This window comes from Mesoplodon bidens, assembly GCF_964165515.1.
Source record: "Mesoplodon bidens genome assembly, chromosome: 11".
NCBI classification, from domain to species: domain Eukaryota; kingdom Metazoa; phylum Chordata; class Mammalia; order Artiodactyla; family Ziphiidae; genus Mesoplodon; species Mesoplodon bidens.
The window spans coordinates 42461778-42478234 of NC_138167.1; the positions used below are offsets into that span (position 1 = coordinate 42461778).

At 49.4% G+C, this 16457-nt stretch overlaps 3 protein-coding genes across 7 annotated transcripts; all 3 read right to left on the minus strand.

Annotated features, from left to right (window-relative positions):
* Positions 1-360: 360 nt before the first annotated feature.
* ZC3H10 (zinc finger CCCH-type containing 10) lies at positions 361-4270 on the minus strand. 2 transcript variants are annotated; one of them, XM_081248224.1, is made up of 3 exons: positions 4172-4270; positions 3344-3407; positions 361-1892 (listed from the first exon to the last, which is right to left on the minus strand). In XM_081248224.1, exon 3 carries the CDS (start codon positions 1838-1840, stop codon positions 542-544), a length of 1299 nt encoding a protein of 432 aa, XP_081104350.1. In that variant the 5' UTR covers positions 1841-1892; positions 3344-3407; positions 4172-4270; the 3' UTR covers positions 361-541. The 2 variants fall into 2 exon arrangements, with proteins under 2 accessions (XP_081104350.1, XP_081104349.1); XM_081248223.1 differs by having other exon boundaries at positions 361-1895.
* A 417-nt stretch (positions 4271-4687) lies between these two features.
* Positions 4688-5949, minus strand: LOC308624847 (uncharacterized protein). 3 transcript variants are annotated; one of them, XM_081248585.1, is made up of 4 exons: positions 5857-5949; positions 5719-5743; positions 5314-5336; positions 4688-5035 (listed from the first exon to the last, which is right to left on the minus strand). In XM_081248585.1, exons 1-4 carry the CDS (start codon positions 5932-5934, stop codon positions 4856-4858), a joined length of 306 nt encoding a protein of 101 aa, XP_081104711.1. In that variant the 5' UTR covers positions 5935-5949; the 3' UTR covers positions 4688-4855. The 3 variants fall into 3 exon arrangements, 2 of the variants coding, with proteins under 2 accessions (XP_081104711.1, XP_081104710.1); XM_081248584.1 differs by having other exon boundaries at positions 5314-5360; XR_014017008.1 differs by lacking the exons at positions 5719-5743; positions 5857-5949 and adding an exon at positions 5552-5689 and having other exon boundaries at positions 4690-5035.
* A 1850-nt stretch (positions 5950-7799) lies between these two features.
* On the minus strand, positions 7800-15591 carry PA2G4 (proliferation-associated 2G4). 2 transcript variants are annotated; one of them, XM_081248580.1, is made up of 14 exons: positions 15342-15591; positions 13410-13538; positions 13043-13148; positions 12881-12950; positions 12541-12633; positions 11123-11186; positions 10806-10884; positions 10575-10653; positions 10357-10490; positions 9604-9698; positions 9351-9478; positions 9135-9188; positions 8853-8919; positions 7800-8016 (listed from the first exon to the last, which is right to left on the minus strand). In XM_081248580.1, the coding sequence occupies exons 1-13, from the start codon at positions 15427-15429 to the stop codon at positions 8854-8856; spliced, it is 1185 nt and encodes a 394-aa protein (XP_081104706.1). In that variant the 5' UTR covers positions 15430-15591; the 3' UTR covers positions 7800-8016; position 8853. The 2 variants fall into 2 exon arrangements, with proteins under 2 accessions (XP_081104706.1, XP_081104705.1); XM_081248579.1 differs by having other exon boundaries at positions 7800-8091.
* Positions 15592-16457: the final 866 nt, after the last annotated feature.

Sequence of the window (16457 nt, forward strand, 5' to 3'; positions counted from 1 at the left end):
CCTAGTCTCTGGGCTGGAGTACTATGGTCCCCGCCTTCCCATGGGCCCAGGAGCAGTTCCTGTATTGTCCAACTCAGCTAGGCCCCAAATTGTCTGAAGGCTCCTATCAGGCCTTCTCTCCTGGCCACCCACTTCCCAATCTTTCCTGGCTTCCCCTCTGGGCAGGGTATTTTTTTCTTCCAAAGCCAGTGCTGGAACCTCTGCTGTGCAGAAGAGAGGACAAGACCAACGATGTCCCCCAAATTCCTATCAGAGAACACACAGCCCCTCAGTCAGTCCTTCCTCTGCTGGCTTCAGTCTGCACTCCTATGCAAGCCCCCTCTGTGCAGCTGCAAGGAAGATGGACAAGAGGACCCTCATAAAAGGGAGGTGAGAGAAAACACACCAACCCAACCCCTGCTCAGAAGCAAACTCCTGTAGTCTCTTGTCCTGGTTCATGAGTAAGCCCTTTGGACAGGGCCTGGGAGGGCTAGGCGAGTGGGTAAGGGCCCCTCGACCCCAGCCCTGGGAGGCTATACCAGGGGTGTGTCCATTAGCCCCATCAGTGTGGCATGGCTGTGATACGCATGCTCTGGGAGGCAATGGGGTAAGTCACCATGGGAGTGGTGGTGTGGCTCATTGTGATTCCTGCCAAGGGTTGGGCCATCGATACAGCCACAGGAGCCACAGATACAGCCACAGGAGCCATGGAGACAGGTGGGGGTGCCATTCCCTGGGCAATTGTTTGAGCCAGAGCAGCCGACAGTGGCGTGATCTCTGGGTTCAAGTGTGGGGGTGGGGGTGGTGGAGCGGCAGGCGGTGCAGCATTAGCTGGGGGAGCAGCTGGGGCTCCCGCAGGGGCCACCAGTTCTTGCTGGGACACGGGGCGAGGCTGTAGAGCCTGGCTGCTGAGAGTAGTGTGAGTCTGGGCGATGCCATGGTTAAAAGTGGCGACAGTGCCCACGGTGGGGGCCAGAGTCTGCTCAGTTGCTGGTGCAGTGGAGCTCAGGGTCATGACCTTAGCCTGATTGCGGAACTGGGCATTTTGTTCCAGCAGTACCTCGTTGGTGGCCAGAAGGTTGCTGACCTGCTTCTTTAGCTCCTCTACCCGCTTCCTGAGCATGGCATTCTCTTCCTCTAGCAGCCTGCACTCCACCCCTCGGGGTGGAGCCAGGCTGTATTCATATGATTCAAAATGGGGGCCATCTGGGGGGCAGCATCCACCTCGCCGGCGCTTGGGGCCTGGCTCATGGTCCTCAAAGCCCCTGTCAGGGAGGTCGTAGATATCATAGAGGTCATGACGTCGTCCTGGGGGAACTGGGCCTGTTGAGCCCCCACCACCAGCACCTCCTCCACCCCGGGCATCAAACTCAAAATCCCGCTGCAGGTGACGGAACTTGCACTTGGCGCCTCTCTGGCAATCACCCTTGAGAAAGTCACGGCAGATAGGGACCTCCTCCTTCCCATTTGGTAGGTCAGCTGGTGAAAGGCCCAGGCCAGCTGCCACTTTCTGCCTCAGCCGAGGGGGAAGTTCTCCTGTCTTTTTATAGCCATCCTCATCCTCCTTGGAGCCATGGATGAATCGGCAGTTTGGGCGGCTACACTCCTTGTTCTGGAAGTCGTGGCAGAAGATGAACTCGTTTTTGCTCACCCCCAAGTTGGACACCTCACTCATGTCCGGATGGCGATAGCGGCAACGCTTGCCTCGCTTGCACACATTCCTCAGGAAGTCTCTACAGATAGCATCTGAGCTGGCCCCGCCACTGCCTGCCCCTGTCCCACTGGCCTCCTCGCTGCCACCGCCTCCAGGGCCTCCACCGCTGCTCCCAGTGCCGTTGGCATAGCTGTCCCGGTCAGGCATCCTGGTCCCCCCCAACTCAGGGCTTTCTTCCTTTTCTTGCCACCCTTGGTGACTGCTAGGAAAGAGGAGAGCTGTGTCAAACAGGAGTCCTCCAGAGGGGCCAAACTCTTGCTGACTATACGGCAGGCAGTCCAGCAAGAGGCAGGCCAGAGGCACAATGGCTCTGGAAATGGAGAATCTAACGGATGAGAATTCTACCTGGACTGGCTGGCTTGTCAGAAGTCCTGCCCAGGCCCTGTGCACCTGGTCTAGGTCAGAATGATTCACGCTTGCCTGGCTGTCGGAGGGAGGGAGCTGGGGTGAAGCTACCTCATCTCACTAATGGTGACATGCCAAGGAGGGAGCAGGGAGAGAACAGTGTTGGATTTTATTTCCCCTTCTGAACTGACCTTATTAAAGTTGTGGAATCAAAATTAAAACTGCTGTTGGTGTCTCATTAGGCCAAGAGGAGACTGGGAACAGTGGCTAAGATAAGTTGGTGAGCTACTAAGGGCTGTGGATAATGGAGTACTGGTGACATTACCTCCCTGATCCCCTCTTCCATGGGATCTCAGGTGAGGACTCTGTGAAGTATCAGATCTCTAGACCCCAGGAAATCCTGAGTAAAAAGACTGGTATCACCAGCTTGGGGGCAATACCTAAACCTGTCATTTTTTGGTATTCTCTCCCAGATTACCATTATTCTCAACTTTAGGGTGGTCAGCCCCCTCTCCCTCCATTTCAGGGGAAGAGTTCTACAGCTGGAATCTCTACTTATAGACCTCAAAAGGGCAAAACCATTTGTGGCAAGATCAAGGCAATAGGAAAGAGTTACTTTCACAGGAACAAGCGACCTTTCTTTCCCCATTCTACACCCCTCCTACCCCTCCATGGGAAGAGCCTACTGACATCAAACCACACCATTCCTTGCCCTATAAAGATGTTCTTTACTTACAGACTCTATAAAAGCTTTTAAAATCTCCTCTTTCCCAAAAGAGCTCAAGAACGTCAGTCCACTGCCCTGGTTCTAGCGCTGTCCTCTCCCCACCGCCAACAAGACTCGGAGTCCCTGCTACCACGTGTCTGACCTCTTAAGCCTTTCCTAGCCTTTTCAGGCTCCCCCTGCTGTTCAAATAGGAAAACTTCATATTGTTTCCCCTTGAGTATAAGGGAATCTTTCCAATTTCTTTGGCCTTGACCGCCCCCAACCACCCGGTCCATTGCCTTGACTTTGACTACAAGGCAAAATGAACCCTAAAATGAACCGACTAGGTCACAGGCCAGAGTTACAAGAAAATCTGTAAAAGAGGGGTCATCTTCCTCCAAAGGGAGGTAGTCTCAGAAAGACAGAATCAAGGGAAAAAGTGGGAAAAGAGAAGGCACAAATTTTCACTAAAAGGGAAATGACCTGGTGAAAAATAAATGGCATCTATCCAAGCCTGAACCGTGTTACAAGTCCCACCAGAAGCTGATAATCATATCTGATGTTCCTCCCCACCCAACTTTCCCAGGATTGTTTGATACCTGAGGTAGCTCAGGTGAAGTCCGGGGCTCCTGTGGGTCTCCACCTCCACATCACTGCTGGGTTCTGAACAGGAGAAAAACAGAGACTTGGGTGTGAGAAGGGGTAAGAATGGAGAACTACGGGGTGGTTGTTATAAGAATGAAGTCTGACAAAATGGCAAGAGCTCTGGGCACGTCAAGATTTCCTTAGGATTCAAATTGAACTTCCCCTGTCAAAGGGAGAAGCTGCCAGTAAGAAGAGAGTAGTAAGGAACAGAACTAATTTGGAGCCCAGGAGGACGGGTTTTGGAAAACCAGCCCTGAGTGAACAAAGGGTGAGGGGCACCCCGTCTCAAGGTGAAGGAGGATGTGGGGATCAAAGCCCGGCCTAGGGTTGGGGTTAGGAGCTCCGAACAGGGAGCCGTGCAAGGGCAGCGACTGACAGTGCGATGGCGGATTAGACTTGAGGGCGGTGATTGTGACGCTTCGCAACACCCCAGAGTTTGCGAAAAAAGTCCTAGGAGTTTACCGCAGCATGTCTCTAGCCTGGCAGGTTCTGTGCAGTGCCTCCGGAGCTCAGCCGGGGACGAGGTGAATAGGACACTAAAGGGAGCACTTAATGAAGCGGCGAAGGGGACTCCAGGTGACATCAAGCAGAGGGGATGGGCAGGGCTGTGACGTCACGGAGCTGGCGTTTGCTCGCGAAGCGGGGTCAGTCAGAAAAGGGACTCGGCCCTGATCAAGTCGTCCTGGGGGGCCTTGTGTAGCCCGGCCGAGCCCAGCCGCTGGGCCGGCCCCGACTCCTCCCCTCCGGGCGCGGCCTCCACCTAAGTCTCCCGCCTCCCTCACCTGCCGCCGCCGCCGTAGTTGCTGCTGCCGCCTGCCGGTCCTCTAGCTTCGACAAAGAGCCGCCTTCCCTATCGCCCTTCCGCTTCCTGCGGAAGAAATGACACTCTAGCCACCAGACCCGGAACCACACTCTATGATGTGCGAGTACTTGCGCGACAAGCCGCAGGAAGTTCCCAGCAAGCTTTGCGCGTCACCATGGCAACCCGACCCAACAGCAAAGAACTCCCAAAGCGAGACTTTGTAATGCAGGCCTAGACAAGGGAGGAGGGGAACCACTTTTTGCCCCTATGCCCGCGAGATCAACTTGAAAACTGTTCCCGGCGTGTGTAACACCCTTTCCAAGAAGTAAGGGCCACCCAATGCTCCAGCAGCTCCGAGGGCCGGAACCCCCACACCCGACTTGCAGCCTAAGTAGCTTGCTTGACTTCCTCTACATCACAGGGTAGAGGGGTCGACTGTACTGGTACAGAATCCCCAGCCAATGGAACCATAAAAACCACATAACACACAAGACGAATTTTTTTCTTCAGCTAAGACAGCAAAAGAGATGATTTATTGTTACATGTTACATTCAGCCACAACTGAGAATAGAACTAGTCCAGTATGTCAAAGGTCCAGGGCAAAGGACTAAAAGGGACCGTTTTGATACGAGCAAGGTGGGTCTCTCAAAGGCGGTCGAGGCGATCAGAATGGCCATCGATGTTCCAGATCCACTGAGACAAGTTCTAGACAGTAGGCAAGCAGTCCAACAATTTGTACCAGCGACCCTGGCCTCTGGCTTCCCTTGTTTCTGCTCCTGTGGCTTCCATGGGTGTACAAGTTTACTTGGACCTCTGCCTCATCTTTCTTCTTTTGCGCTTCAGCCTGAAAACCAGACATAAGAATAATACACCTCCTGCCCACAAACCCGAGTTCAGTCTTTCCCTCCCATTTTACATCTAGACACAATACAAGGGACGGGTAAAATCAACAAACAATACGATGCTACCGTCTTGTGTCCCAACTCCTGGCTTTGGCCAGTCAATGCTCATAACGTTTTTCACCTAAAGATGTTTTAGGTTTCTAAACCAAATGTTCCTCCCAAGTTTTATCCAAGGCGCGCTCCACTTCCCCCCTCCTGTACTGGAAACGTCTCAGCATACCTGCGCATTCGCTTCTTCCTCCACTGGCAACCGATCATAACCAGAGGCAGAGAATGAAACAAGGTATCATTAGTTTTAGTAACAAGTTTAGGCAGGGATATGAAGAGTATTATATGAGTAACCACATCAACAACTTGGACTCCCACCCGGATCCCAGACGTAAAACCCCGAATCCCGCATGCGCTCTTCTACTCCCGCCCTCTCTCGCACTTCCAGCCTCTCTCACCACAGCACTTACCCACCACTTCCTTTGCTTCTCCCCAAACTATCCCTCCTCTCCCAACATATCTTGGGCACTCTTGAGAAAACAGCGATCCCGGAACGATGCCGGACTTCCCTTGCCAAGGTCTACCCCCACAATCGCCAATTCTTTACAGCCTCAGCTCACTGCCAGGGACTGCTTACCTTCGCTCTCATGGCGCGGAGGTTTCTACGGGGAAAGAAAAAAAGTCTGCAGTTAGTTTGCTATAACGATGGTAAGTGCAGAGATCAGATGTTAACGGATTGCACTCGGAATCCGAACACAGCAGCACAGACACTCACCTCCGAAGATGGCGCTAAGGCCGAGAGAGGGCTAGAGCCCCGCCTATGGATATTTAATGAGACGCTCACTGTCGTCATTTCCGCTGTCTCGCCCTGCCCCTAGGGGCGGGGCTGCCCGAGGGGAGTAACAATAGCTTTCGGCCTTAGGTACCTGAGAAGTGATTGAATTAGGAAAGTTCTGTTGGAAAAGTATTTTGAGTTTGAGTTACAAAATTCCCCTTCCCCCAGTTTTATTATGAGGATACTGTATTATTTAAATATGAGCACATATTTCCAATAAGAGACCTAGAGGTGCAAACGAGCAAAGGACAGCTACTTCCGCCTTCCCTCTCATTGCTTCATGGGAGTTGCAGTTTGCTGGCGATATCCTCCATTTTACTATGGATAGGTGCAGATTGAACAAAAACTCCTGATTTGTTTTACGGGTTTACCTTCTTTTTTTTTTTTAACCTTATTTTCTAAACTAAATTGCTGCAGGGAGATTCTATTTTGGAACTTACAAAGGTCCTAAGATTTCAGAACATTGTAAGGATGTAAAGTGAGGAGTCGAGAAAGCTGTCATACTACAGAGAACTTTGTAACTATCGAAGATAAACTCTTTTCCTAGCCAAGTCCGGTCTTTCTCTACAATGCCTGAGGCAGATTGCCACTATATTCCTGGCCACGATGCATCTTGTTCAGAAAATACTTAAGTGATTCTCCTTCTGCATAGGGTGAAAATCAAATCAATGGACAGAGGGGAAGCAAGATGAGCTACACATTTAAGGCAAGAATGGTATTTGGTGGCAAGACAACTTCCCAGTCTCACGGTATGGTTAGGTCAGAAGTACCCGGAAAAGACACCCAAAGATTTGGCTACAGTTATGAAGGATGAAGGAGAACCCTTCATCATACAGACTTCACCTTATTCACTGTAAGATATGGTACGGCTTGTTATAATCCCTTTTTTAGTGGTTTCCCTTTATAAAATTTCACTTTTTAGCTCTGGAAAAACAAGGTTTCTAAGTTTAGGGCCCTTGTTCCAAGTGCTTAAGCGGTTCTAGTATTGTCACCAGCAGAAGGTAATGTGTTTGAAAACAAAAAACCCCAGGATTATTATTATTATTATTATTATTATTTTTTTTTTTTTTTTTTTTGCGGTATGTGGGCCTCTCACTGTTGTGGCCTTTCCCGCTGCGGAGCACAGGCTCCGGACGCGCAGGCCCAACGGCCATGGCTCACGGGCCCAGCCGCTCCGCGGTATGTGGGATCCTCCCAGACCGGGGCACGAACCCGTGTCCCCTGCATCGGCAGGCGGACTCTCAACCACTGCGCCACCAGGGAAGCCCCCCAGGATTATTTTTATATCAAATCCACTGGGATCTCACCTGTTGATTGCCCACTGTCTGTAAGTTCTCATGAAGGGATGTGTTCGTTTCGTTCAGCATAGTATCTTCAGGTCAGCAATGCCTCATATGTAAGATGCTCTAATACAAATTACCCATCCAATCTCAGGCTGGCCCTGAAAAATTGCATAACACTAAATGCATTCTTCCTGGCTTCCTAAATCAAGATAATCACTTGCATACAGTGTTCTTATTTTTTGCAGTAAACATTAATGTCCTGAACAGTGTCGGCAGCAAGGTTTATGTTTTTACTTCAGAAAACTAAATCACAAAGTCCCATAGAAAATGTACTCTTTTCAGAGAACCCAGGATTTATGTCTCCCCAACCCAAGGTATTCCTTGTTTTAGAAAGGTAAAATATGGCTATAGAAAACTGGTTCCAGGGACTTCCCTGGCAGTCCAGTGGTTAAGATTCTGCATGGGTTCAATCCCTGGTGGGGGAACTAAGATTCTGCATGCCAAACAAAACAAAACAGAACACAAAACAGGTTCCAAATGATCATCACTTCAACTCACTCTCCCACCGCCATCAAATACGAGCAGCAAACAGACACATGATTATGAGCAAATCCAAATTTATTTTAACGCCATGTCATTTTCAATGTGTTTAAAAACCTTGTAAGTTGGCAGGAGCCCTAGTTCCCTGGGACAGCATGCCAGAGGTACTGAAATTCATCACCTTTCTCTCCAAACCCCTAGCAATTCATCCAAGTCCACAGCTTCAGAAAGCCAGGAGTTTTGTCTCTTCAATCAGTCTGCTCCTCTGGTTCCAGGTCTTTCTTTCAAGAAAGGGAGGTCAAAATATTTCAAACAGGGAACAAAACCACAGTGGAGCTTCCGACTCAGGTTTCTAAGATAGAGCAAGGGAAGAATCCCATTGACTCCAAATAAATGGACATGGTTGAGATGGATTACTTCTTTACAGCCTTGTGGCGGGGGAAAAAAATGTCCTGCAGAACAAAATTGACTACAAAGATTTACAAATGAGGATCCATTTGATAGATGAGAATCCCTTGGTAAACGCAGGCTCCAGCTCCTAAAAATGGGAGGGGCCTGACTAGACAGCCTGGATCATAAAAGGAATCTGCCACATGTGAAGAAAAACAGTCTGAAGAATAGCTCCTCTATTTTGAGGCCTGATAAAATACTTGGGGAGAGTGGGAAAAGAGGAACAAGCCCCAACAGATGGGAAAATGCTGACACTGGAGTGGTATAAAAAAATTTCAGCTGAGTTTTTAGTGGTGGTGGCTACTTTAGCCTCTTCCCCGTTCTGTTGTAGGGTCATAAACCTCGACCAAGCAGAGAATAGTAGAAAAAGGCTACAAAGAGGGGCTTGAAGACGATGGATTTTGACTCCTGAATTTATTATTCAATTTCTCTTTTCTATTTAAAGTAGTCTTCGATGGCTGGGAAGCCTGGCCTCCCAAGACCAGAGTCAGTTGGAGCTGGTTGTTGTTGGAAGGGGGCTGGGTTGGGGGACTGGGATGAGGACAGGGAGACCCCGCTCTGCTGGTGGTCCTGGGTGGAGAAGACGAACTGCACTTCACAGAGCCTGGGGTGTGGTGGGAAGGGGATGAGGCAGGAGTGGCAAGCTGGGGGGATGGGACCCACCTCAGTCCCCAGCTTCATTTTCTTCTAAAGTTTCCCCACTGGTGGCATTCTCTGCAGTCTTAGAGGCCTACATTCATGGAAAGGAGAGGGAGAAGACATGTCAGTTTCCAACTTAGGGTAGTGTCTGGGGGACCAAGGACAAAAATATCCTAATTCTCTAGGTCAGGGCTGAGACGGGGAGAAATAAGGACATACAGAAATCTATACACCCACCATGACCCAGGAAGGTGGAATAAAGAGGGATCAGGTTCACCCTGCCAGAGAGGGATGATTGTAACGAACCTTCTTTTTTTTCTTTTTCTGGGTTTTCCGACTTGCCGAACTCTGGAGGAGGGCCTGGAACGTATAGAAGGAAGAAGGAAAACAAATTTTGAGGAATGTGGAGCAAATACCAAGTGCTACTCTCAGCACTGTAGCTCTCTTCAGGACCTTCCCCTCACTTATCCCTCACTCCCAAGACAAGTGCCACGTGCCCGCCCCTTTCCATCCCACACTAACCTTGAGCTCTGCATCCTGGACCTCCATCTCAGACTTATAAAGGTCAGGCTCAAAGGGACCACTGGTTATCCGCATGGGGCCATTGGGCATAAGCAAAACTGTAAATTTAAACTGGGCAACAAATTCACCTATGAGAGAAACAAAGTATTTTGATAAAATGTTCCCTTGTCATCCATCCTCTTTTCTGTGAGCTATAGGGAGGAGGGGACCATCATCAGGAGCTCCAAAGTACAACTCTCTTCTTAGAACTCACCCTCCTTCTCATAGAGAACATTAAATGGTTGTAGCAGTTCGTGTTTGGCGCACTCCACCACACCCATGCGGGCCTTCTTCTCATCTTCAAATGCTCTGGGGAGGGAGAGACAAACTCGGGTATCCTTATCTCCTTATTATGTCTTACCATTTTGCTCATGTTTTTAAATAACTCCTACCCTCAGGCAGAAATCATGCGTAGGATTGCTTTTTTACACTACCTTCTATGAGAGGGAGATGGCGAGAGGGAGAGAAGGCATGCACACAGGCTGGAGCTACAAGTCTAGGCAGGAGAGGAAAGAGAGGGAGGGAAAGGTGGGGGAAGGAAAAGTGCTCCTGGGGGCTTCCCTGGTGGCGCAATGGTTAAGAATCCGCCTGCCAATGCAGGGGACACAGGTTCGAGCCCTGGTCTGGGAAGTTCCCACATGCCGTGGAGCAACTAAGCCTGGGTGCCACAACTACTGAGCCTGCGCTCTAGAGCCCGCGAGCCACAACTACTGAAGCCCGCGTGACTACAGCCCATGCTCCACAACAAGAGAAGCCACCGCAATGAGAAGCCCGCGCACCGCAACGAAGAGTAGCCCCCGCTCGCCGCAACTAGAGAAAGCATGCATGCAAGGAAGACCCAACACAGCCAAAAATAAATTTAAAAAAAAATAAATAAAAAATAAATAAATAAAAAAGAGTGCTCCTGGGTGTGTGGTCTATGGGTCAGACTGGTTCCAAGCCCTGTGCTTGCTAAGTGCAGTAGTACCTTAAAGTAAAAGGCATGGCATCAAAACGCCTTTCAACCTCACTGAAGAAGGCACGAGAAGTTTTCATTTTCAGGCCATACTGCTTAGAAGGGTCTCTTTTGTAAATGGTGGTTCTCTGTCCTGCATCCTTGGCCTAAAAAAGATCACAGTTTGGTCTGGTGCTCTTGGAACATACCCTCAGCCGCCCCCGCTGCTAGCTCTGGCAAACGTGCCTCACCTTGCCCTCTCCTGAGCTGACGAGAACATCCACAGCATATACTTCATGTACCTCAAATTCAACTTTCTCATGGTCCTTCCTAAAAGGAACAGAAAGGGAACCAAAAAGAGCAATAAGTAATTCCTGGTGTTTAGAGTAGGAAGTAGATAAGACTAGCCTGGAGTATGGAAGGATAAGTTCATGACTAGTCTGGTATGACAGAAGGTACAGGGCGGGATACAGGGCACCTACTTCTGCTGGTCTGTGGGATTCTGGATAATGGTTTTCTCTCCGTCGATGACATGCTGCTTCAGTTGGTGTGACAGCATGCCTGCAGATGGACAAGGTCTACGGTACCACCCGGGATCCCCAGAGGTTTCCAACCCACCCAGCCAAGTAGAGTCACGGAGCAGACAATGAGAGCCAAGTGCCTGGCTATGGAAACACAGGGCACTGAGGTTTTTGGCTTGCATTATGTCAGAGCCAAGATGGTCCTCAAGGGAGCAAAAGTCTTAATTCTGCAAAACCACTCATACTTAGACCCCCAATCCCACTATCTGAGGTCTCACCTTCTATTGGTGTGCAATTGAATGAGTGGGCAACTTTGTTCCAGGCTTCTGTCACTTGTGTGTTCTAGAAGTACAAGATCAAATAGAAGATAAGATACAGGGGCTAGTAAGCTGTCTACCATGAGAACAAGAAGCATAAAAGAACGGAGAGATCTAATATCCTCAAGCAAGTGCAATGATTCTCATTGGTGTTTCACTTCATAGGCCCTATCATCCCTAGAGCCTAGAAATTACATTTGCATACCATTTTACAAAGCACTTTCACGAAGATGGTCTACTTAGATAACGATTCTGTAAGGTGAATAGCGCAGATCTACAACCCAGTCTAGAGGAGGAAACTGAGGCTCAGAAAGGTTACATGATTTGCCCAGGGTTAAACCAGTTAACCAAAAGAACCTGGTATAAACGCAGGTTTTCTGACCACAGTGTTTAGTCCATTATACCTGGAATTTTAACCTGTTGAAAGGGTACAGAAACTCTTTTTTACATGGATGATCTTGATCTTCACAGCCATGTGATAATAAGGCACAATTTAACTTTCCCCACTTTACGGATGAGGAAATTTGAACTTGAAGTTATTTAAAATCAGTAGGGGGTGGCAACAGGGTGAGAATCCAGAAAGTCTAATGTCATAGCCAGACAACAGCCACTATATTAACAGTACCTTCCAGTGAAAAGACACAATATAAATAATGAAAAGACACAGTATATAAATAATAAAAATAATTAACGTGCAAAATAATAATAGCTGACACAAGGGCTTACTATGTGCCAAGTACTGTTCAAAGTGCTTTATGGTAGCTCTATGAAGTACATACCACTGTAAGAAACCTACAACAGAGGTTTAAGTAAAAATGATGCAATTAAGTTACAATGGGGACAAACTGATGAAAAGTGTAAAGAAGAGAGCACAGAAAAAAAGAGGATGCTTTAAGTATTGAACAGGTCTCTGAAATCTAAGTGTTAGGGGAAAATCTCCACTAATAGTCTAACACACTGAATTGTATGAATTCATGAGCAGATTATGATCCCTGGGCTTCCTAATATTGTCTTGCAAGGGGCTTTGGCCTCTTTGCCACCAATTTGCTGGTACTATTATGATTTTTGTTTTATAAGCTTTTAAAATTGAGGTTTAAAACTGTGGTATCTGTGTTTTATTGTAAGCTCTCTATCTCAAATTATTCTGGGGAAAGATGCACATCCAAAATATGAAAAAAGGATCTCTACAGGCTCCATGAGAAAGGGACCACATATCCCCTTACACCTAGCATGATACCATCTAAGGTAGGCACTCAGATTTAACTGCTCTTTGGTATTACTCTTTAATTCCTGCCTCTTCTCTTTCAGTACAGAATAGCTGTAGATGCCTAATGCATCTTTGGCTCTAACAAGCTTTGGAGTTGCACTCAACAGCTTACCTGGTTTCCAGGTTTGACCAGGCGTAGGGCAGCTTCAGCACAAAGGTGAGCTGCCTTAATGACATCTGCTTTCCGCCCTGTTACTTGGGTCCCCTGTAGATAAGGAAATGCAGTGAGTGCCTTCCTGGAAAGCTCTTTAACTCAGCTGGTCTTTCAGTTAATATCTGTTTGTGTCCATTACACAGCCAGTGGTCAGGAGAGAATACACCCTTTCCCCTTTCATTTCTCTAGATACTCTCTCAAAACTTGCGTGGTGGTGGGGCTGGGGATAAGAAGGGAGCAGCAGTGCGCCCTCCCCCACTCCCCACCGGCTGAACAGAGTTCAAAGTGGTCCACCTACCAGAGCTACATCAACCACAAAAGTGTGAGCCACATTAGCGATGAAGCCATCCACATGGACCCCAAGGTCGCTGAAAAGCAAGAGCAGAGTACAGCATTAGCAACTGGCACTGCTGTGAATGCTTAGGAAAAAGACAAGTGCTCTAAAATAGTTTAAGCTTACATTTTTACCAAGTCAGCTTCCTTGAGAATATAGTCCTGGTCGCTCTTCAAAGGGGAGAAGTGACATACACAGTTATTTACTGAAATGCTGGTGGGAAAGGCAATACCTGTAAAGAGACAATCAGCCTTACTGCCTTGCTCACTCTCTTGGAGCCCTGTTGCCCCTCAGAAAGATGAGTGGATTTTCTTCAGGGTCTTGCTTAAGCTTGACCAGTTTGGATTGGGTGGGAAACTGCTTGAATCCCCCTTGCCATTCCAAATCTCCAAATATCTCAACGAGTGCTGGGGTAGGGGTTGCATCATTACAATAAAACAAACAGGGCTGAATAAGGGTCAAACTTAGGAAATTCGTGGGGGATTGTTTTTACCTTTCTTCATTTCTTTTTCTTTTTTGAAAATCTTCCCTGTCTCTTCCATTATCATGGCATCACCTTTCTCACACAGGCTCAGTACCGACACACCTGAACAGGATGCTTCCACCAAAGACCGAAGTACCCCTGGGAACAGAACCCCGTATCAGTCCTGCATGTGTTGTGTAAGTTACCATCCAAGAAACACCTAGAAGTTGGACTTAGAGTTTCTAATATTCCCTAGTGCCATTGCTCAAAGGATGAAAGAGGGAATAAGTTTTGTCTCTTGCAATGTACCTCCCTATAATCTCGAAATCTCTACCTTCCTTTCCTGAAATAAAAAAGCCAACACTCCCTTTCCTCCCTTATATAGTGTGACAACTGGGTATGCACCATCCGTCTCCTTAGGCAAGGGAGACTTTCAAAGATGGTATTTGTGGTGTGGTAGGACAGGATTATGAACTTCAAGGGGGTTCTCACCAAGGTATCCAACATACATGCAAAGCAGCCTGGAGGAAATTTATAGGCGTCAGGGACAACAGGAAGGTAGACATACAATTGCTGACTCCAAGCTGATGCACTGTTAAATGCTACCTTCTTCCCTTCCCAGACACCCCAATTAGATGTTAGTAATCCCAATTTATGTAGACTTATTTCTTCAAATAACAAGTCAAGGAGACTTAACCTAAGGTCCCTGGGCTTCAGCAAGCTCTGCTTTTAGCAGGTTTCAAAGAGGTGTGTGACCCCAAAGAGTTTCAAACTGGTATCTGGAATCACAAGTGCCTCAGAAGTTATAAACTGCAAGGGGGAAAAAAATTTTTTTTCTGATTCAAACCACTACATGTCCATTATGTTATAAAGCATTGTTTTGTTCACCGGATACCCTCTCCATGGCCCATCCTGGACTTCAGATTTGATTTCTGTTATCCAAGTTTTGGTGATTCTTTGGAAGTCTGAAAAACTCAGGTTTTCAGCCATAGGATCAAAGGCATCCTAAATGCCTATCTTTACTGTCAAAACCATTTAAAAGCCCAAAGACAAGCACTTTCTGTCCCCCTAACTGGGTTTTAAATTGGAAAGAGAGAAGACAGAAAGTGAGACATCTGTCCAGAGTGGCAGGCAGCTGCTGAGTAAGTCAGAGCACAGTCCTAATATTCTGAGATTCTAACATCAGTCCCCCCCTTCAACAGTACTATTCACAGGTTTGCCTAGTTGGGGGGAGAAGGACCTCAAAACACTCCTAAAGTTGTGAAACCCTTGAGAACAATCAAATTTGACGACTAACTAAAGCCATCTGCGCAGATTGGAGGTAGTGATGAATAACTTTGAGAACAGTGAGATACATCTCCAAGAGCTATGGGGTGCCCTCCAACGGTCCCTGAGCTGGCCCAAGAGTAGAAGGCGGCCCCCACCAAGGAAGGAGCTGAAGTAAAGAACGAAAAACTACAACAAAGCACGTGGTAGGGAAGCTGGTGTCAGGGACCACAGCGGAGGGAGCCGGCGATCCGCAGGGGACCTGGCAACACGTGCCGGCTAGGCTCCTGACGGCGGAGAGCCGCTACAAAATAGAGGGGCGCTTCCTTTTCGAGATGGCTTCGCTGCTGCCAAAATCAGAGACAGAGATCCGGACTGAAGGGTGAGGGGCAGGAGATCCGCCTCGCCTCCTTACCAACCGCCTAGGGTTGGAGCCGGCCGGAGGCCCAGCTCTCCGCCCCTCCCGGCTGCCCGCTCGCCCGCCCGCATCTCCAGAGACTCCAGCCCAGGCCTAGCCTCTCAGGTCCCAGGCGTGACACGGAGCCTCCCCACCACGCCACCTCCAGCAGACCTGCGCGGGGCCCTCACTAGCCCACACTGCATAACCCCACCGCTCCAGTCCCTCGGGGGCCAGCTCAACACCGTCCCCCTTGCCTCTCCCAGCCTCGATCTCCGGACCCCTGAGGCCGCACTCACGGTTGGCAATGTCGCCCCCCATCTTATACTTGGTCACGACCAGGTCCTCGGCGATAGTTTGCTCCTGCTGCTCGTCCTCGCCCGACATCTTCCCACCACCACCACCACTGCAGCTTCGTTTCTCCTGAACCGCCGCCTCTGTCGCCCTTCCCAGCCACAGGCTGTTGCTACAGTCCCTTCGATCCGCGAGGAGAGCGCGAGCAAAAGCGCGAGCAAGCTAGGGAGCGGAGGGCGGGCGAGAGCGAGAAACTGCGAGCGCGCGGGCTGAGGCGCAGGGCACGCTGGGACAACGAGTCCCTCCTACCGCCAGCCTCTAGCCCCCCTCGCGGGCTATTAAACTACAATTCCCAGCCTGCCTTTCGCGTCCCTAAGCCAGGCCCTGGGGCCTTGCCCTCCGAGGGCCTCGCACGCCGGAATCGCCGAGCACGCTGGGAAGGGTCAGGCTCCGGCGGGAAGGCGGAGCCGTTGGAGAGCGTGAGGGGAAGCGTGGTCTCTCCCGGAAAAACCACAATCACCAGGAGCGCTGAGCGAGAACCCGTAATAGAGAGGGACGGGCTAAGGGAGAAGGGGCGGAGCTACGGCGGGGAAGTGTGTTTGGAGGCTGCGGGGCAGGGTGGAGCCGAGGCGAGTCGGGGAGATTGCGTTAAGGGCGGGGAGGCCGGGTACGCCCTTCCCCGGATCCCTGGAGCGGCAGGAGGGACCGGCCCGGCCAGTCCGCTCGTCCTCAGGTGCTGGGAGAACCGGGAGGGGCAGAGCGGTTGTGGGAGATCAGGAGTCTGTGGAGCAGGGGCTCACTGAGCAGCCAGACTTCTGAAGGATTATCCGTTTACAGCCTCCCAATCTAGAGACCGGACTCCCACTGAAGATGGCACTATTGTTTAACAGGCTTTGGTGGCACCTAGGGGGAGTGTTCACAGAGATTTAAGAGAAAGAGAGTTCTAAAACATTTGCGTTTTCAGTATTCCACCTCTTAGGGCTTTTTCTAACTTCCCTAAACGTGTTGTTTTTGCTTGTTTTGTTATTCCCAGTTGGTTGCCCTGTAGAGATTCCTAGTAAAACCCTTAAATGAAAAGGACTGTGCCCTATGCTGGTCTTAAGGGAATAAGGAAAAGTAGG

Excerpts from the sequence above, each read along its gene's own strand:
- ZC3H10 (XM_081248224.1), bottom strand. The coding sequence starts at position 1,840 with ATGCCTGACCGGGACAGCTATGCCAACGGCACTGGGAGCAGCGGTGGA.
- LOC308624847 (XM_081248584.1), bottom strand. The coding sequence starts at position 5,934 with ATGACGACAGTGAGCGTCTCATTAAATATCCATAGGCGGGGCTCTAGC. Across the intron at positions 5,744-5,856 it reads CCTTAGCGCCATCTTCGGAG|AAACCTCCGCGCCATGAGAG; the intron begins GTGAGTGTCTGT and ends CTTTCCCCGTAG. Across the intron at positions 5,036-5,313 it reads AGGAAGAAGCGAATGCGCAG|GCTGAAGCGCAAAAGAAGAA; the intron begins GTATGCTGAGAC and ends TCTGGTTTTCAG.
- PA2G4 (XM_081248580.1), bottom strand. The coding sequence starts at position 15,429 with ATGTCGGGCGAGGACGAGCAGCAGGAGCAAACTATCGCCGAGGACCTG. Across the intron at positions 13,539-15,341 it reads GGGGGGCGACATTGCCAACC|GGGTACTTCGGTCTTTGGTG; the intron begins GTGAGTGCGGCC and ends TTCTGTTCCCAG. Across the intron at positions 10,885-11,122 it reads CAATTGCACACCAATAGAAG|GCATGCTGTCACACCAACTG; the intron begins GTGAGACCTCAG and ends GTCCATCTGCAG.